This window comes from Gymnoscopelus microlampas (assembly GCF_963454915.1).
Source record: "Gymnoscopelus microlampas genome assembly, chromosome: 4".
Lineage (NCBI taxonomy): Eukaryota > Metazoa > Chordata > Actinopteri > Myctophiformes > Myctophidae > Gymnoscopelus > Gymnoscopelus microlampas.
Genome location: NC_139941.1, coordinates 59,923,104 through 59,944,000, shown reverse-complemented (window position 1 = coordinate 59,944,000; position 20,897 = coordinate 59,923,104). Strand labels below are relative to the sequence as shown.

General features: G+C 40.7%; 2 protein-coding genes across 2 annotated transcripts in view; both read left to right on the top strand.

Annotated features, from left to right (window-relative positions):
• LOC311044180 (uncharacterized protein) overlaps positions 1-1,870 on the top strand; it is a 70,615-nt gene extending 68,745 nt beyond the window's left edge. Inside the window, exon 14 of the mRNA XM_084055599.1 lies at positions 1,762-1,870. The gene's annotated coding sequence lies outside the window, so the exon portion shown is untranslated. The remainder of the gene's footprint in view (positions 1-1,761) is intronic.
• A 1,841-nt stretch (positions 1,871-3,711) lies between these two features.
• On the top strand, positions 3,712-15,324 carry LOC311044178 (arrestin domain-containing protein 3-like; the record flags this gene model as incomplete). Its single annotated transcript, XM_084055597.1, has 6 exons — positions 3,712-3,997; positions 9,816-9,873; positions 11,221-11,362; positions 12,814-12,913; positions 13,652-13,911; positions 14,725-15,324. The coding sequence occupies exons 1-6, from the start codon at positions 3,742-3,744 to the stop codon at positions 15,322-15,324; spliced, it is 1,416 nt and encodes a 471-aa protein (XP_083911723.1). The 5' UTR covers positions 3,712-3,741.
• Between the last annotated feature and the right edge of the window lie 5,573 nt (positions 15,325-20,897).

Sequence of the window (20,897 nt, the reverse complement as noted above, 5' to 3'; positions counted from 1 at the left end):
GACCCTAAGTTTAGCAATACACTTGTTGGAATCAAATGACAAATTATGTAATTGTCCCCAATAAGAGCTCATGTCCAGATGGTAGGTTTGGGACTGCCCCAGCCTAGTTCAGAGTTTCCCCTTCAAAGAAAAGGGTTTTCCTCGGCTCACATGACTCAAGAAAAAAAGAAAAGAAAAATGGGACCTGATTTTTTTGAACATGCAATATGTTATGCTAGTGGATAATTGCTATAAAGTAATTGCTATAAAATACTGTTCACATAATAATGTTGTGTTGTGGGTACTAAATTCGTACCCAAGGAGGGGTTGATGGTCCATTGTGGAACTTTGGGCCGTCAACCTTTACTTTATAGAGTGTGGAGCACAGTAGCTGTGCTCCGGTTAGAAGGAAGGCCTTGATAGCCACAGCGTTGATATACTGAATGTAATAGATAAGAACTTCAGAATTCTCCAGGCGCTCAACCGAGTGCTTGTTTGCATGCAGACTTAGATGTGGAGCGATTTGCCTTCGTGATATATCAGGTCGTATTGTTTTAATATCATTAATTTGCTGTTCTTTTATTCACATAGTATAGAGGGAATCTCCCTTGTTTGTCAATAAATATGCCTTGCGCATGTGAACGGTAATTTCTGTGTATGTCGTCTATAAACTGGACTTTAGGGTTTTATTGAACCAAGAGTGACAGGTCTGCCACGGGCCACGGCACATCAGCATATATATATATATATATATATATATATATATTTATTTATTTTTTCAGAAAAAAATCATACTGTGGCGGTCGGATTTAAGGGGTGCATGGCGGTCCGCCACTGCTTAATGCATGTAGTGGAAACACTGGAGAACCACTGACATGAGAGACCGACTGATTCTGTCAGATCTCATGGGAAGAAATCAAATCATTTAGGGCGGGGCAATATGTCGATATAATATCAATATAGTGATATGAGACTAGATATTGTCTGGGATTTTGGATATTATAATATTGTGTGATATGGCTGTTAGGCCTGTCACCAAATCACAAGTATTTGATATAATCGCAATTATTTTTCATAATCGTTTCCATTTTGAAAAATGTTCATACATTTCCAAACATTTTCTAAAACTCTTGTAGATCAGCTATTTCTTCTATTTTAACTCATTGAGTGCCATTAAAGTGTTTCACGTGTTTTTACCGCTATGGCTCAACGTGCCAATGACGTGTTTGACATGTTTTTGAAAAAATAGTAAAAAAAAAAAAGAAGATTCGCAGCTCCATCCACTCCTTGTTTAACTTAGAAATGAGAAAGGCTGTATCTCGCTTCCTAAGAACTTTTTGTTTTCTGTGAAAAAAAACTCTGGCACTGGGACAACATAATATAGAAATATTTTTTGTTTATTCGTTTCTGTTCTTTTACATACTCATAGGTAGTACAATTGAGTGCCAGAATTGCCAAACGTTTAAAAAACTCACTCAATGAGTTAACATCTTTTTATATATATATAATTATTAAATATGTCAGTCATTTCTTTTTATATTCAAATAATTTGTCATATCTGCCCTGTACATTTTTTATTACGAAGCCTAAGCAAACTATTTTAATTTGTATTTATTTATCTTTATTCATAGTATATTATGTTCCAATATTCAATGCCAATAACACAATTAAATCATTAATCACAATTATTTGTATGACAATTAATCGTCAACTTACATTTTTTAATTGTGACAGCCCTGATGGCTGTTTTCTTTACTGGTTTTAATGGCTACTACGTTGCAGTGAAGTGATTTTTCTGAACTTTCCTGAATATTCTAGCTGTTCATTTATTTACCTTTACCCACTTAGTTACAGTTTGCTTCCTACACAAGTATGGAAAGTATGAAATTTGGAGTATGGAAAAAGGATTTATGTTTCCAGACTTTCCATCCTGTTTTCTAAAATATAAAAATCAGAATTTCAACAAAAATGTTTTTATTGATTGACTGCATTGGTTAGATTACCTTCTCTTTTGGCACAGAGTTTTGAGAGTGACTTTATTTATAAACAATGTTTCCAACAAGTATGTTTTACATTTTACTCCATAAAAGGCCAATGAAGCAACCTCAATGTACAATTAGTTCTCTTTTAGTTCCCTGGTGAATTGAACACCACCTCTGTTCCTGTAGGAGTCGAAGGTATTCAGTTGTTTAACCCATTAAGACCTGAGGCGATTCTTTAAAAAAAACATCTAAACAGTTTTTTGAAAAAAATCTAAAACATTTTTTTTTCAAGATTTTAAAACATTAGCAGATCTACAAGCAGATATACAAGCTTGTATATCTGCTATTTTTGAATAGCCAATGAAACCTAAAGTGACACAGATGCGTTCCAGGTCTAAATGGGTTCAATTTACATGACAAATATAACATCCATGTCACTATTTTAGCATTGTCTGGGTTATCTGAAGTTATGCCTTCAGTGAAAGACCTTAATGTAACTTGTGATGTTCTCAGCGAGGAGGGCACCTTTCCAGTTGGAAAAATAAACTGTATGCACACAGAAGATATTTGAAACTCAAAACGTTTTTACTTCCAGAAAACCCAGAATACAGGCTGGCTGAAATGTTGTAGTTTTGTTTTGTTACCTAACCTCCCTAAGGTAAACTCAAATCAAGCTCCATCATTCCAGTATCATGAAAGGTGGAAAGAGACAGAGAAAAACTCTCATGGTCCTCTCACCAACACCTGTTGCCATAGACTACTAGCCCAGTGGTTGTCAAACTTTTTGGGCTTAAGGCACCACTATACATTTTTGTTTTCCATCCAAGGCACCCCTAAATGTGTGACAACATTTTATAACTTTTCCCTACAGATCAGGCATATAGAGCATCGCAGTCCCGCCACTTCCTGGTGCCGGAAGTAAATACTCGATGCATTTTTCCCATTGACTTTTCCAAAAATATTTATATCAATCAATTTAAGCCTAGAATCAAGCCATCCAGGATAGCGGTGAATCATGACCATAAAACCTTTTTTTCTGTGATTTTTTTTAAATTTTATATTTAATGATATGATACTATATTTAATAAATACCCTTTGTTTTGCCGTTTTCAAAAAAGTTTTTTCACAGAATCAAACGTTTTATGGTCATGATTCACCGCTATCCTGGATAGCTTGATTCTAGGCTTAAATTAATTTATATAAATATTTTTGTAAAAGTCAATGGGAAAAATGCATTGAGTATTTACTTCCGGCACCGGGGACTGCGATGCTCTATTGGAGTGGGACAGGTAGCAGCAACACTCCAGCTGAAACCATAGCCTACTGGCACAATCATTATAAAGCCTTGTGTTTGGCTTTTATGCTGCTCCTGACTCATCAGGTAAGGCTGGCAGTTGTCAGTTGCAGAATGAGTGTAACGTTATTTGTTCTCTTATGAAACCTCCATATTTTTGACATTTCTGTTTCTGTTAGGAAGAGACATGTTGCAAGGAAAACTTGAGAGTATCCTTTTCGGTAATGACTTTGTAAGTGATATTGATAAATTCCAAATATTATCAAATTGGTCTCACCAGTATAACAGTCTAAATCATCATTCATCCATGACGACCGTCGTGTGATCCATGGTGGCTATATGTCATAACCTATGTACTGTTATATAGTTAACGTGGGCGGTATTAAGAGATCTTCAAACAACCCGCCCCCCTACAGTCTGGAAGATCCGTCCCATGTCAACAAGTGACACAAGAGATCACAGTTTGGTGATTTATTTCCAACAGAAATGCCTTCGGTGAAAGACCTCAACATAACCTGTAATGTTCTCAACAAGGAGAACACCTTCTCAGCGGGAGATCCGGTCACTGGGAGGGTCACCTTCCAGCTGGAGAAAGAGTTAAAAGTGAAAAGTGTTGTCATCAAGCTGAAAGGAGACGCCAATGTTCGATGGAGCTCAGGGTCAGGAAAGTACAGGCATACCCACAGTGCAGGAAGGAGATACTTCAAATTCAAAACATATCTGGTTCCAGAAAACGCAGAAGGTAAATGTTTTTAAAGGTGTATTTTGGAGTTGTTTTTGCAGCCAGTATTGTATGGCATTGGCATGTACCAGCATGGGGATTTGGGGATCTATCTCATTTTAAATAAGCCAAGTGCTTTTATGAGCGATTCAGTTTAGAGGACCTTGTATTGTGAATTGCACTTCCATGTACCGTTTACATCAATCAATCAGCAGCAGGCGCATAAACGCAAGGTGTGCGCGACACGCGGAAAGATATGCGCAAGACCATCAAACCATGCGATTCTCATTGCAAAAGCATTGGCAGATTCCGCCCTGGCGATGGGTCTCATTTTGCACCATTTTCTGATGGATCTAAAAGTGTACCATTTTCCATTTGTATGTGTTAATTAATATGGTTAAAAGTGTCTGTGCCTCTCTCAGTCTCAGGCATAGCCTGGTTCCAGACCATAGACCCCGCTCACTCTCTGAGTGGGCTCCTCTTGCAGGCTGATAATCAGGCTATCTCAGGCAGGCAGCCTTACTAGGGAAAAATAAAGCTATCACGCCCCATACATATACTTGCTCTTCCTGCATGCAGTGGGGGAGAAATGTTGAAAAATGAAAATACTTTTAATCTTGAGTAAAAGTATCAATACTGCAATGTAGAAATACTCTGTTACAAGTAAAAGTCTGGAATTAAAACTAAACTGAAAGTACCAAAAGTAGAAAGTACTCATTATGCAGAATTTCACAAGTTTTCAAAAGTTAAAACTCTTTTGAAAATAGCAGATCTACAAGCACACAACGCGTCGCTTGTGAGCTTGTAGATCTGCTAATTTCAAATAGCCAAAGTATATATAGGGTTGAAGTGGTTAATGTATGTTTTGTAATAATAATCAAAATCTACAAAGTATAATTAGTAACTAAAGTAATATAATTCATATGATTGTAGTGGAGTAAAACTACAATATTTTCCTCAGAGATATAGTCTCTTCAACGTTTTCAGGCCAAGGACCCCCTAGCTGAGCGAGAGATGAAGGGACCCCCTCTATATTGTATAAAATTGTGTTCAGATTCAACTTTTTTTGTTCACTTGGTCTGCTCTTTTTTCCCTCTTCACCAAAAAATAGCAGATCTACAAGCTCACAACGCCTCGCAGCGCGAGCTTGTAGATCTGCTATTTTTTGCCGAAAGTTCTCCTCAGAAAAGGGATGCTAGGGTTCAAGTGGTTGAGGTAAAAAATTATAATCATATCACACAAAGATTTGGCGGACGCCCTGTAGTAACTCTAAGGACCTCCTAGGGGTCCCGGACCCCCTGTTGAAGACCCCTGGTGTAGTAGAAGTAAAAGTATTGAAAATTGGAAATGTTACTTAAGTACAGTACTTTAGTTACACTGCATAACATGAGTTTACCTAGTTAAAGGGATATTTCACAACAAAAAAATGTGATCATTTCATCGTCTACTCAGGCTTTTGTGAACACCCCAGACAGTTTTTAAGTTGCTTGATTCAGTATTTAGATATTTGATATTTATTTTATCAGACGCGTGTCTGATAAAATAAATATCAAATATCTAAATACTGAATCAAGCAACTTAAAAACTGTCTGGGGTGTTTCCTATACAAACCCATTGTAACTTCAAACTCCATTTTTTCCTATACAAACCCATTGTAACTTCAAACTCCATTTTTTTTTTATATATACATTTTTATCCCTCAATGTTGTAACCTTTTTTTCACCCGGTGCCAATTTGCTAAGTGATCCTGGGCACTACACTCCCCCCACCAGCCTAGGGAGGCCAGGGCCGAGCTCATGCCTCCTTCAATGCACTGACCTTGTCACCTGACAGGGGGGAGTTTCCCTGGTTGGACGTAGCGCGTGGAAGGAACACGTTATTCCAACCAGTTCCCTTCCCCTCCATCAGGCACCCGGCTGACCAGGGGGAGGCAGTATAGTGACCAGGATTACTACATGTTTTTGTGTACAGGGTATTGACTACCCTAGGAAACACGGGGAGAACATGCAAACTCCACACAGAGTAGGCCCTTTCGCCAACCCCACCAAAGGTATGGGCGCTGATGACGCGGAGGAGAAGACACGCCCCCAGCGCCCACAGCGTCCCCGGCGGGAATCGAACCCAGGACCTTCTAGCTGTGAGACGACAGCGCTACCGACTCAAACTCCATTTTAACCATGATAGATTCATCAATCCATTTATTTATTTTAAAAAAAAGTTTTGGAAAAACAACATTTTTATTACAATAAAATAATTACATAAAATAAATGAAAAAAGTAATCGAAAAAACATGCCCCCCCCATGTATTAGGAGGGTGGTGGTATGAGTCACCAGAACCGAGGACGGGTGTTCTTGATGAATCTATCATGGTTAAAATGGAGTTTGAAGTTACATTGGGTTTGTATAGGAAGGGGGCGTGTCTGACACACACACACACACACACACACACACACACACACACACACACACACACACACACACACACACACACACACACACACACACACACACACACACACACACACACACACACACACACACACACACACACACACACACACACACACACACACACACACACACACAGTAAATGTATGTTCCATTGTCTCACACTTCCCACCCCCATCTATGACCGGAAGTGTAGACCTCCTCCCATCCCGTCACAGATTGGTGGTTAGATAAAAAAAAAGCAGCAAGATTGAGGTCTGCAGCATGAGTGAAAACAGTTCGGGGGGCGTATTCGCTTATGTAAACGGAGAATGATGTTGAAAGGAGATAATGGGATCTAATGTAAACGTATGTTTCTCACTGAGTTCAGTAAAGGCTTGGCTGTGTGTTCGAACAAGAGATCCACACTTATGATACGAAAACCGATAGTTAGGCCTGAGCCTATTTTCACACACACACACACACACACACACACACACACACACACACACACACACACACACACACACACACACACACACACACACACACACACACACACACACACACACACACACACACACACACACACACACACACAAAATGTATATTCCATTGTCTCACAGTACACCTACTCTAAGGCTATCTTACGTTGCGTTTCATTTCGGATATCAATGGTAGGCTTAAAGGTCAGACTTGCACAGATATGAACCGTTCTGCAACCTAATCAGAGAGTTCTAGTGCGTAACCTAATTTGTGACAGTAAAACATACATCACAAGTTACTGACAGATGGACTCACAGGAGCAAAAAACATAATCTGTTGCTTTTAGCCGTTCCAGGCTCTAGGTAGGGATACAAAGTGTGTGACTATGAAATAAGAATATCATGTTATGGTTAATTACCACAGAGAGATAACGTTCAACTGTTACACTTCCAGGTGACCAACATGTGCTCTACAATTAAATAAAGTTATAACAAAGAATACAATGAATTAAATGAAATAAATCCTGAACATGTATGTATTTTAGTTGCTGTCATTTCTACTGTTAGAAATATATACATATAGAATTATATTTGTATATACAGTGTTAAAAGTACAAAACATCAGGAGGGGGGGAAAAAAGCAGAGAGCTTATTTCCGTTGTGGTCCATTGAACACTTACATACTATAATGATCCAAAAGTAAAAACTCAGAATGTTTGTAGATTTGGCTATGTTTGCTTGTTTATTTGTTTGTTTGTTTGTCTACAACCCAGCATCCTGTCTGTTCAACCTATGTAGCAGTAGGCTATGCTTCGCACATACAGTAGTCACATGGTCATGGTTTGATTTCCTGTCCTAGGGGCTAGACACATTATGTCAGTACCGAGATAACAACATAATACCATTACAACCTTTACACAACTATATAACGCCAACCCAATTTAACACACATCATCATAACTACACATCCACTCTCCTACGCAGCACCCATTGTACTACTACTACTACTACTACCACTACTACTACTACACCTGTACTAGCACTACGTGTATGCACGTGTATCTGAATTTGTCGACATTGAATTTGTCGACATTGCTGTGGTGGAAACGTCATTGTGTTGCCTGTCAGTAAAACACCATTGAACTGGATGTGCGAAAAAAAAGACTAATGATCACACTGGTCATATTCTAGGTTCTAGGCTATACTGGCCATATCCACAGACAAAAGGCCATCAGGGCCGCAGGAAGGGTAGTGCGAGCGGTGCGGCCGCACCGTGCCCCGCGTTTTTTTTTTTTTTTTTTTAAGTGAACAGAATCACATTTATTAAGAATTATAAAAAGAAATAACCGCAAATAACCACCAAAAACTCGGAAATATCCACCCAAAACCGCAAAAAAATTGTGCGCGCACGCGACTTCGCACCGGGCCCGCATTTCTCCCAGACGGCTCTGCAGGCCCAACCAAAGACCAAAATATCAAAACCTGGAACATAAAACACACAAATCATAATAGTCTACACATTAAACACAAAACAAAATTACATAATACAAAACAGGACACACACACACACACACACACACACACACAGCTTGACAAGATAAAATACACAACTGTCCAGATGTCCATCTTCACATTACAAAATTAATTTACAATCATAAGCCTGATACTTCACTATTATGATGTGTATGTACTGTATGTAAATGTCTCCAATTTTTATCATAGGAAATCATAGATGTTATAGATTGTCTGAATCTCCTAATAAAGGTATGCTTAAACACTTTTCAACTATTGTATAGTTACAAAGGTCATGTCATGCTAATATGTATCTAAATATTTTGATATCCTCATAGAAAAACAGTATGCGGTCCTATAAAACACAATAACATCATCACATCAAAAGAAAATTAACATGGCCATATAACAGTAGTTTGTACGTTTTACGGTTTCTAATCATAAGTGTGGATCTCTTGTTTGAACACCATATGACATGGAAAGGATGTTGTCAGACCTAATAATAAACACATTCAGCAAGCTGCTGCAGACACACCCTGCAGCAGACCCAAACATACGTTTCCAGTCCATCTGCCCGTCATCGACTTGGTTTCAACTTTTTTAAGCTATATATTTCTTCATCCAAACACGGTCTTAAAAAACCCCTCTACTGGACAGTCTAAAAAACATGACACACACACACACACACACACACACACACACACACACACACACACACACACACACACACACACACACACACACACACACACACACACACACACACACACACACACACGTCTTAAGGGGTGTGATTTCAGTAAAAAGGGAGGACTTCCGGTCCATATAGGGCGGGCTTTATGTAATAGGAGCGGGACTTCTGTGGTTAAAATAGGGGCAGGGGGACTTACCTGTGACGTCATTTGATGGGCCAATCTGACAAGTTGTGAGTACTTTATCTCTCTCTAATATCCCTATAAGTTAAGTTACAACAAAAGAAAAACCTGTCCTTTTTAATGCCTTTTGACACGAACTGCAGCCTATAAGTCTTCCTCAGCATTAATATTCAGCATGGTCCTAAGCTATCCTTCATATAGCCTATGTTATTTTGTTTTGATTACATTGATAATGTCCCAGCCTTTATAAATAGTTTGTTGTTTATTTTGTTCTTTAACTCTCATGTCATGGTGATACAACAGCAGACCTCTCACAACCACCTGTCTGTCTGTCTCAGAACCCCACCTTTGGTTATGATGAGCTCACACGCACACGCACACACACACACACACACACACACACACACACACACACACACACACACACACACACACACACACACACACACACACACACACACACACACACACACACACACACAATGCGTGTGAATAAACATAGGATATTTTGAGGTAACATATTTTGTATTTCTTTTTCAGAGACTGTACTTGCTGAAGGACCCCATGCCTACAACTTCAGCTTCAAAATACCAGTGGAGTATGTGGACATTTGTTATGTTTGATATACAATTACTAAAACGATACATTTGCGTAATTCAGAAATAGTCTATGTTTGAGGCATGCTAAATAATGCAGCACAGACTGAGAGAAAATAATATGTATATAGTTATATATTTGGACCCAAGAAACATATTTTTAAACCATCATTATATCGTCAGTGCGACGATATGAACTGCCCACAAAAAGAAACTTAACTTCAGTCGATTATTTCTTCCCTTCAATAATACCAATTGGTAGTGTGTTTTATATCATTTTTATCGTTGATTAGTCACCTTTACAACGAGGTACAGCTTGTAAGGATCGGGCATTCGTGGAATGAGAATCATAACTAAACGTGGGGGTAGCGCCCCCAAAAATGTTGCCAAAATCCCCGTAATCGCTCTCGTTTTGAGCGACCTGCCAGCACAGTCTTGCTGAGAGGTGTCTGCCAGTCACAGGTGTGTGACTGGCACCTGAGCATGGGTACTTCAACTTTGTTGAGTTTGTGTATGCTCCAATCAGCATCACTGCCCCCATGGAAAGATGCCACGTTTTTTCCTTCAGGATAAGGCCTGTGCAATAGGGCAAGTGAAGCTGGTGTTCCGCAGATTATGCATTATTTGATGTCAGCCCTGGTACCATTTCCAGTCACAAATGTGTGACTGGTACCTGAGCATGGGTCCTGCAACTTTGACATCTGTCTTTGGTACCGTTGTGCAAATCTTGCCTGTAAATCTCTGGAATAAAACCTATGGTTCCTCAGTGAAGCAAGGGTGAGGAACCGGTCTTCTTGGGTTGTTGTCTTCCTTTTACTTCACCAGTCTCACAGAACTTGGTCCTACGTTTGGAAATGGTACCAGGGCTGACACCAAATAATGCCGCAACTCTGCATAGCGGAACACCAGATTCACTTGCCCTATTGCACAAATGTGGCATCTTTCCATGGGGGCAATGTTGCTGCTTGGAGCATACACAAACTCAACAAAGTTGCAGAACCCATGCTCAGGTGCCAGTCACACACACCTGTGACTGTCTGGCACACACCTGCCAGCAGGTGTGTCCTGGCAGGTCGCTCAAAACAAGAGCGATTACCAACAGAAGCATATTGGGCGATTTTGGCAAATTTTGGGGCGCTACCCACATGTTTAGTTGTGTTGCTCATTCCACTAATGCCTGATCCTTACAAGCTGTACCTCGTTGTAAAGGTGACAAAAACACAACACCAATTGGTATTATTGAAGGGGAGAAATAATCGACTGTTTAGTTTCCGAACTTTTTGTGGGCAGTTTATTTCTTTTTGGTATGGTGTGAGAAATCCACTGGTGTACTGACTCTTCCCTTACAGAAATATGCCACCGTCCTTCAAAGGAGTACATGGAAACATTGTCTACTTGTTGGAGGCCACAGTGTCCAGGAGCTGGAGGCTAGATGACGTCTCAACACACGAGTTAACCTTTGTTGATAAGTTCTTTTCAGCAACTGCAACGGTAATTCAATTCAATATTTATTTCATACCCAGGTAGATCCATATCACAGATATACAATACCACACAATACAATAAAATACAAATAATAATAATGCAAATAGCCCACATTGTTCAGTTTCTGACATACGAACATGTGCGCCAATGGTTCCACAGTCTAGAGGTGAACCTGACAGAACTGCGTGTGGGGTCCGTTATGACTGCGATTATGTCACAACACAAGACGCCCTGCTAAGCTTAGCACATTTGTTATGAACTAGGTCCACCTATACGTTCCATAATGTTTTGGTAGTAGGAATTTCTTTTTTTTTTTGCTGGGCCCAGAGGCTGGCCAGTGGTTTGCGAGATTTGATTTGGATTCACATGCCCCCCCCCCCCCCCCCACACACACACACAGAAATCGTGGAGCTTTCTCAGTGGGTAGGTATACTACGGAATACAAAAACACCCGCCCCAAAACACGATTTTCCCAGGTCAAATCCGCCCCACATCCTCGGAGCGGTGCCCACCAGGTATCCCTAAATGTAACCTCAGTAAAATGATGCCTAAACCTAACTAACCTTATACATAACCTTAACCTCAGTAAAAATAATACAAGAAATACATGGGGGCGATACTACTTACTTTAAGGGCTGTTCACACTGATAAATTGTATTTTTTTTTTATAGTTGGTGTGAACTCTGCCATCCACTTGACTTGCGATGTCCCTTAACCCATTTAGACCAGAGGCCGATTCCAGAAACGCCTTCTAAATCCTTACCTACGTTTTCTGAAAAACTTCAAATATTTATTCAAAAGGTATGTTGCTACAGTATATACTGTACATAGCAACAAGAACCCCAAAAGGGGTTCCTGTCCTGAAAGGTATAGTTACAAATAGGGGTTCCCGTCCAAAATGGGTTAAGACTTGTACCTGCAGAGCACGTACGTAAAGACTATACCACTAGGTAGCAGCCACGTAGCAACCGTTTCCTCTATGTTGCGTACATATGAATCATAATTCATCCAACACACGACTGGCATAGTGTCCTGGTCTGGCTTAAACAGGTTTTGCATAGCCTTATTTTTCCAGAGCTGGCAGTCGTGGCCGAGTGGTTCTTTATATTAATATATCTGTTTTTTATACATACTGTCTTTTGGTAAAAGGCGTGTCAGTTCATGATATCAAAACCTGGACACGCTCTCTTGCATTCACATGTAACTGGACACTACTGTCGTTGTGCAAGTTGTAGTGGGTTGTAGTTTGACTGGCTGTGAGGACAGTTTTGTGTGTGTGTGTGTGTGTGTGTGTGTGTGTGTGTGTGTGTGTGTGTGTGTGTGTGTGTGTGTGTGTGTGTGTGTGTGTGTGTGTGTGTGTGTGTGCATGTGCATTTGATGTTGCAATATATAGGTTGTACATATAACACATGTATAGCTCTTCAGTAACTAATATAAATTTACATGATGCATTCTAGTCTCCTCAGGTTGGTTCGGTGGAAAAAGAGCTTGGAACTTTCCGCATAGGACAAATAGTCAAAATGGAGGCCTCTGTTGACAAGGGCACTTGTTGTCCAGGTAACTATACCCCCAACACGATAGTTTTAGTTTCATTTACAACATAAAACATAAATGTGTATGATTCTGTCGCGCTCACACCCAGGGATGGAATGTAGGACCCAAAATGCAGAAAACACTCTTAACACAAAAGAAGTTAGTAAACTGAAAACTCTTTACTGAAAGCTCAGGTACACCTCACAGTGCAAAAGTTAATCTTACAAATACTCTCAAAAACTGAAACTTCTCAAGCTGGAACAGAGCACATGGCAGCAGACGATCAGAAGACAATAAACCAGTAATGTAACTGAGCACACAGCACAACTTACTGTAAATACTCTGAAAGTCTCAATAACTCAGATGCACCACAGCTTGGTGCCCAGGTGGAACCAGTCTCTCAATCAGGGGAAAACAGAAAGGGAAGGTGGTGAGCAGAACGAGGGCGAGAACACACTGGGCAAGGGCAGAGTCACATACAGTAACTGGAGGGGGACACAGAGCAGGGGCAGAGGCCAAGATCGTGACAGATTCAGCGTATCCCTGCAAGTCAACAACACTGTATATTGCATTGTTATTATGGAGTAGAGACTATGCATATTACAATATGTATATAGTTCTGTATTAGAAGTTGTTATAGTTCATTATCATTGTTGTTATTATTAAAGTATTGATATAGTACTTGTCTAATTACCTGTATAGGAACATACAGCTGTTTTGTTTAATTATCCCAGTGATCATTTGTTATTTTCTTCTTCTAAGGTGAAAAAATGACTATTGTGGCCAAAGTCAACAATTCCTCATCTAAGGAAATGACGCCCAAATTCAAAATGGTTCAAAAAGCGGTGTATCGTGCCCAATACCGCACCAATTGGAGTGAGAGTGAAGTGTGCAAAGTGGTGCACCCAAAACGTATTGAACCGAAAACAAACGAAACAATCACTTGTCAGATGGAGGTTCCTGCAGGCTGGTGCCCGACCATCAGCAACTGTGAAATCATCTCATTAGATTACTTTGTAAAGGTATGTACAGTTTGTAGTTACAGTATGTTTCCCATTGTTCCATTGACATCAGTTCTGTATGTCTACCTAACTTGTTGCTAGTCTTTTTTGCATTGGCTGTGTTCTTTGTTGAGTTGGCGCTGCATAAGATGCCAAAGATTGAGAACATTCCATGTATGAACCTCATGTTGGATCCTATGGGATAGTATTAAATGAAATGGTCTTCTTGTTCTTGTAAAATGACAATACCGGCGGCCTGGCATATTTAGCCCTGATTGACAATGACGCATGGTATACAGTATTTACTTGACATTACTGTGCAGTGTGCAGACCATTTTCCAAAGCATTCTGTATTTTGTTTGATTTTTCAGGAAGCAATTCTTGGATACCATTAATTTCAGTAGAGTGTGAAACTTTAAAAACTTGCTAGATAAACATGTATAGATAATCCAACATGTCTATGTGTATGTACGACATATGGGCAGTGGTGAAACTGTGAAAATACAATGAGGTATTCATGCTGTTATGGTCCTTTTAAAGCCCCCCCCCTTAATTTTTCCTCTTAATTTTCTCACAAAACTACGAATGGGATTGTGGTTTGAAATTGAACATCACACATTAGAGCCCTGCATGGGGTCCCGTAGGAGTCGACACAAGTCTTGCGGGAGCGGGTGGTGTTTAAATACCTGTGGGCGGAAATGGGTGGTCAAAAGAAATGGTCTAAGTCGGTGACTCTTCAATCAATGTAGGCTAATAGCTATAGGCTAAGAAACATATAGGATTGTAGATTTTTTTATCTCAATGTCAATCTAACTGCCTGCTTTTTTTTCTCAGGCGTATTTGGACGTCAGCTTTGCTTTTGACCCAGGGGTCGAGTTTCAAGTAGTCATGCTACCCGCTGGAATGACCAGCGAGTGTATCCCTCCACCATTTGGAGCTGGGGGTCCCGCTCCCTACCAGCCACAGGGTTTTGGGGATCCAACCCACAGCGACTTCCCTCCACCCAACCAGCAGCCACAGGGGTTCGGGGGGCCAACCCACAACAGCGGCTTCCAACCACCTGTTGCCGCGGTGGGACTTTACCCCGCTGTACCCTCGGGTCCTGGCGTGCATCCAGGCTACCCAGCGGCCCCAAGCCCCGGTACCAACAATTTTCCAGGGTACTCGTCAAATCCGCCTGCATATGCGGATGTCCAAAAAGATCCATCCGGCTCAAAGCCCAGCCATGGGTCATATAATGTTAACCCTTTGCCACAGCAGTCTCCCGGCCAGCCTGGTTTCCCCGTGTATCCCCACCTCCCTCCAACTGCTCCGCCTGTGTTCAACCCATCGCTTCAACCCACGTTCAACATCGATGCAACTGCCCCAGCGATGAGTTCCAACTTCCTGTCTGAACAGAATGAAGATTTTCTCATATTTATGCCCAAGGTTTAGCTACATAAGACATGGAGTCTGGGGGGACCCACTGGGGTTCTTGTGGGGGATATTTGAAAATAGCCGATCTACAAGTTCACAACGTGACGCGATGCGACAGGTTGTAACACGTTGTGAGCTGGTAGATATGCTATTTTCGGAAACATTGCAAAAAGTTTGAAATATTTGAAATAATTTTACACAATCTTCTCTTATGGAAGTCTCTGGCACAAAGTCTTTTCAGGTGGGGGTCTGTGGCTAAATGCATTTCATTTTGGGAGTCCTTGACATCAGACGCGTCGCTAGGTCTCTACTAGGTCGGGGGCTTAGCCCCGCAGGCAACGGGCACATGCGCGCAGCGCGCGTGCATGTGCCCCTCCTCCCGCGCACGCGCGATTTTTTTCGCGGATTTCGCGGATTAGGGTGCTTTTCCCCCCGTTTTTTGTTACTTTATTTCGGTTTTAGGGTTAGGTTAGGGTGATAGATATATAATTAAAAAAAAAAAAAAAAACTTTTAATTTTTTATTTTTTTTTATTTTTTTATTGGTGGCTTTGGACAAAACATTGGTGGCTATAGCCACCGAAGCCCACCCCTAACGACGCCACTGCTTGACATGCAAAATGTTTGAGAACCCAGTGTTTCCCCAATAGCCAGATATTTAGGCTCAAACACAAAGTCTTATATCTTATATAGTACATGTGCACAGTAATAATCTGTATAGTTTACATATGAATTGTCTCCAGATTTAGGAAAATATACTTTTATTAGACAAAAGTATAGACAAAAGTATACAAATCAGTCAGTCACACATCAACAACTAGTGATGGCATCCTGCCTGAGAGCATTTTAGCATTATATCAATCATTATCATTGATAATCTTTTCTGTAAAAAAAAAAATATATATATATATATATATATATATATATATATATATAATTTTATTTTTTTTACAGAAAAAAATCATACTGTGGCGGTCGGATTTAAGGGGTGGCGGCCCGCCACTGCTTAATGCATATAGGGGAAACACTGGAGAACTACTGATTCAGTCAGATCTCATGGGAAGAAATCAAATCATTTAGGGCGGGGCAATATGTCGATATAATATCAATATAGTGATATGAGACTAGATTGTCCCTTGTCTGGGATTTTGGATATTATGATATCGTGATATGGCTGTTAGGCCTGTCACAATCACCTGATGGTCCATTGTGGAACCTTGGGCCGTCAACCTTTACTTTATAGAGTGTGGAGTACAGTAGCTGTGCTCCAGTAAGAAGGAAGGCCTTGGTAGCCACAGCGTTGATATACTGAATGTAATAGATAAGAACCTCAGAATTCTCCAGGCGCTCAACCGAACGCTTGTTTGCATGCAGACTTAGATGTGGAGCGAATTGCCTTCGTGATATATCAGGTCGTATTGTTTTAATATCATTAATTTGCTGTTCTTTTATTCACATAGTATAGAGGGAATCTCCCTTGTTTGTTCAATAAAGATGCCTTGCGCATGTGAACGGTAATTTCTGTGTATGTCGTCTATAAACTGGACTTTAGGGTTTTATTGAACCAAGAGTGACAGGAGTGCCACGGCACATCAGCTGGTGACCCCGACCGTGGCCCTGTCCAGTCCAGACGACCCCTGGATCCATAAGATCCAAATAACAATTCGCCCATACACTATGTGATACAATTCCTTGGGTGGACCGTTTATCCTCCCAGCAACGGCACCGAAATTACGCCGGGTTCAAAGGAAAAGATAGCGTATGCCTATGTTTAGCTCCAGCATCCGAGCGAGGTGATGTTAAGGACTGTAAATGCGGCCTTGATCAAAAATAATACATGTTTAGCTCCAGCATCCGAGCGAGGTGATGTTAAGGACTGTAAATGCGGCCTTGATCAAAAATAATACATGTTTAGCTCCAGCATCCGAGCGAGGTGATGTTAAGGACTGTAAATGCGGCCTTGATCAAAAATAATACATATGTTTAGGTTTAAACTAGGCTTTGAACTCCCTATACCCCATGATGTCCCGTTAGGTTGGCTGGGTGGACAGAGTTTATCCTCCCAGCAACGGCCCCGAAGTTACGCCGGGTTCAAAGGAAAAGATAGCGTATAGCCTAAGCTCAAATTAGTACATTCGAATGTTGTCATGTTTATTGTCGTTTTATGTATGTTGTTGTCATGTTTATTGTCGCTTTATGTATGTCGTTGTCATTTTTATTGTCGTTATATGTATGCTGTCGTCTTGTACATGAAGTCCAGTATTGTGCTTAAGTACAGCCCTGAGGTAGTGTTACCTTAAATAGCCCTTACAGCTGCCTGCAGTTTCACCTCAGCCCTGCTACACCTCAGCCATTTGGAAATTGCCGATCTATAGTGGATAGTGTAGTCTGCTCTGTGAGCACTTTTGTTTAGTGATTTTGTCCTACTTAGGAATGCAAGCAAGGAAGATAACCACCTGCATGGGGCTCAGTGGTGGACGGTCACAAAGTACTTTTACTCAAGTGTCTTACTTGAGTACATTTTGAGGTTCTCCATTTATACTTCACCAGAGTAGTTCCAGTTTCCAATAATGTTACTTCTACTCGACTACGGTACATTTCAGAGGCCATTATTGTATTTTTACTTCAGCATTATTGCTGGAAACCTTGAATATTTAGGCTAGCTCAAAGGGGGAGGCATGCGATAATCCGACAGACCTTTTCTCCGACTATGTGGCATCCGCGTGCGGTTAGGGTTAGGGTGCGGGTTTGGTTCGGGTTTAGTATTGAAACGTCGGAGCGCTGCGCTGTCGGAGGAGTGAGCTGTCGGACTAACCTACTGCACCCGCTCAAAGGTGACGCATTGGGAGCTGGCAGATCTGTGAATAGGGGACATTCTGCACAAATACACACTTTTACTCTCAACACTTGGGCATACCTAAGTGTAAGTGTTTATGTACCTTTACTTAGGTAAATGTAGAATGTTAGACTTGTGCTTGTAGCAGCATACTTCCACATGACAACGTTGATGCTCTCAATTAGGTGAAACAGTTTAGTACCTATTCCAATACTGGCAGCCAATGTTAAATGTACTTGCACGCCTGTATTCATAGCAAACCAAGCGACCTCCTGACCGGAAGGGCCAAACTGCGTGTGTATCTGTCCCAGTGACTGGGGTAAGTGAATGGTGTGTGAGTGACTGAAGGGGGTCTCTACACTGTAGGACGTGCGTGAATGTTGTCAGGCGCACCCACCACATAATTAACTGGGTTCACGCAAACACACTAGAGGTTTGGGGAGGGGTTGCAGAACACTGGTGGTTACTTTGATGTTGGGGTGCTCCATAAACTCACGTTAATGAAAGTCTTGACCACAGGCAATCTGTGCATTGGGGGCCAATTCTTTTCTTTTTTTTTTCTCTTTGTTGTTTTTGATTTTTGATGACAGTAGGGAGATCGAGAGAGAGCACGTGTGTGTTGTAACACATCCCCACATTCACGTAAGGTCAGGTGCATCCAAGACACCCACTACTGTTTTTTACTGAATTAAAATATTTGAGTTATATTGAAGCCTATACCACTGAGAATTTACATACTGCAGTTATCCAACGTCAGGTTGACCAGTACTTTCAGAGTTTAAAAAAAAAAAAAAGGAGATGAATACAGTTCATGAATTACAAAAGGCTATTGAGCCATGCATTGAGGGAGAGAAATAGCTTCTTCTTTAAATCTGTTAAAATAGACAGTTGATAGAATGGGGGGGTAGGAAGGCGCTTTGACCTTCACTCCTTACCAGCTGCCACACACACACACTGATAAGATTCCCACAACACTGTCCCACAACACAGTCAATTTAACTTATGGTCTCACATACACTGTAACTGCAATTCATTCACACAATATCATTTTATATATAGTTATCTTAAAAACAACTATCTCAGACTTTAGAAGTGGGTTTGTTTCACATTCGGGAACTGCAACAATGTTTGGCGGACAGTCATTTTCGTTCTATGAACTGGAAACATGCACTTGAAGTGCATTGAAAACTGAAAGGGACATGTGAAACACCACGATATAATGCAGTCTGATCGACATGCTGAGGCAGAGGGGCACCAACATTGCAAACTGCAGTGTTCACGAGACTCACTTCCGATGACACCTATGGCGACCAGAGAGCAAGCCTTGGGAAAGCTTGCATGACTTTTGACAAACTTTTATCTGTTACAGACACTGGAACTACTATGCCATGGGGAAGGACACACTTTCTAAGCAAGCAGTGGAATATATTTAGCAAGGTTGACTTACTGCTAATCGTTGTTGTTGGGGCCTAGACATGTGTAAACAAATACATTTTCTATCGCTCTGGGTAGGACACAACACATTTTTATTTGTACAAATAAGGTACACTAGAGAAGTGACAAACATGATACTTATAAGCGCCCAATGTAGTTAAGGAAAAAAAACTTTTCTGTTCTGAAAAAAAGGGGTAGTTGCACTAATATATTATAGCGTAACCATGACTGTGCATAGATTGCAGTTTCAAAAGATCAAATAATATCAGTGCCCCTAGTAATATAAAATAATATTACTTATGTGTAGTGACTTCATAGACTAGCAAAATTGAAATAGCTTAATAAGTGGACAACAACCAAATTGAAGTGAAACTGTTGTAATGTGTAGTGTTGAATAGAATGCCACAATCAAACTATATATTTTCAAATTAAACTAAAGTATGCAGGCCAATGTCAAATTAGTTAACTGAATGGAAACATGCTGTGTTCTTCAATCAAGTCCATTTTTAAATAAGTGCTGGTACTCCAATATAATAATTATTATTATTACATTATAGATATACTGTGATGATCGCGGTCACACTATGGCACTTTGAGTACAAGTGGAACCATAGAAAGACTTAAGTGGTGTTGTCGAGAGACTCACAAGCACGTTGGATGTGCTTGGCAGAACATTTATGACTACAGACAGTAGCTGCACGGTCCACGGCCTCTGGAGGGTGCACACTTCGGGGTGGTGTACGTGGTGGCTTCTGTCATGCTATTTTGTTGTGATTAACCGAAAGCGAAACTATGTGTTTGTGTGTGCTGCTCAGAATATCTCCCTGTTATGTTAATGGTCAGTGCGTTTGGTGTACATTATGAGAACATGCCGGGTTTTGGTTGCAGAGTGGATGTCAAGTGATTTCATACATTGCTCACATTTGCCATGTTACCACTGATTGACTACGGGTTGTTTAAGGTTGTTTATGTTGTGGTTAACCTTCCATTTCTCTAAAATAGGTCGACTGCTTGCAGGAGAGACGTGTACACTTTTGCTGTCGTTAACCTTCCATTTCTCTGAAACAGGTCATTGGGTGCAGAAGAGAATTGTACAATTTTGTACAGCCCGAGAATAATGTCAATTGACCTGTGCATAAGGCACAGGAAAGTTGTTTTGTTGTGTTTCCAATTACATGTTGTGAACGGTAAAGGAGGGTGGCACCCTGGCCTCTGCACATTCCTATGCTGTGTGCCCTGCCGGGTAGCAGGTCAAGGAGGGAAATAGTATGATAGCAAATGTATAGTATAATTGAGATAGTATAGTATTATATAGTGACAGTA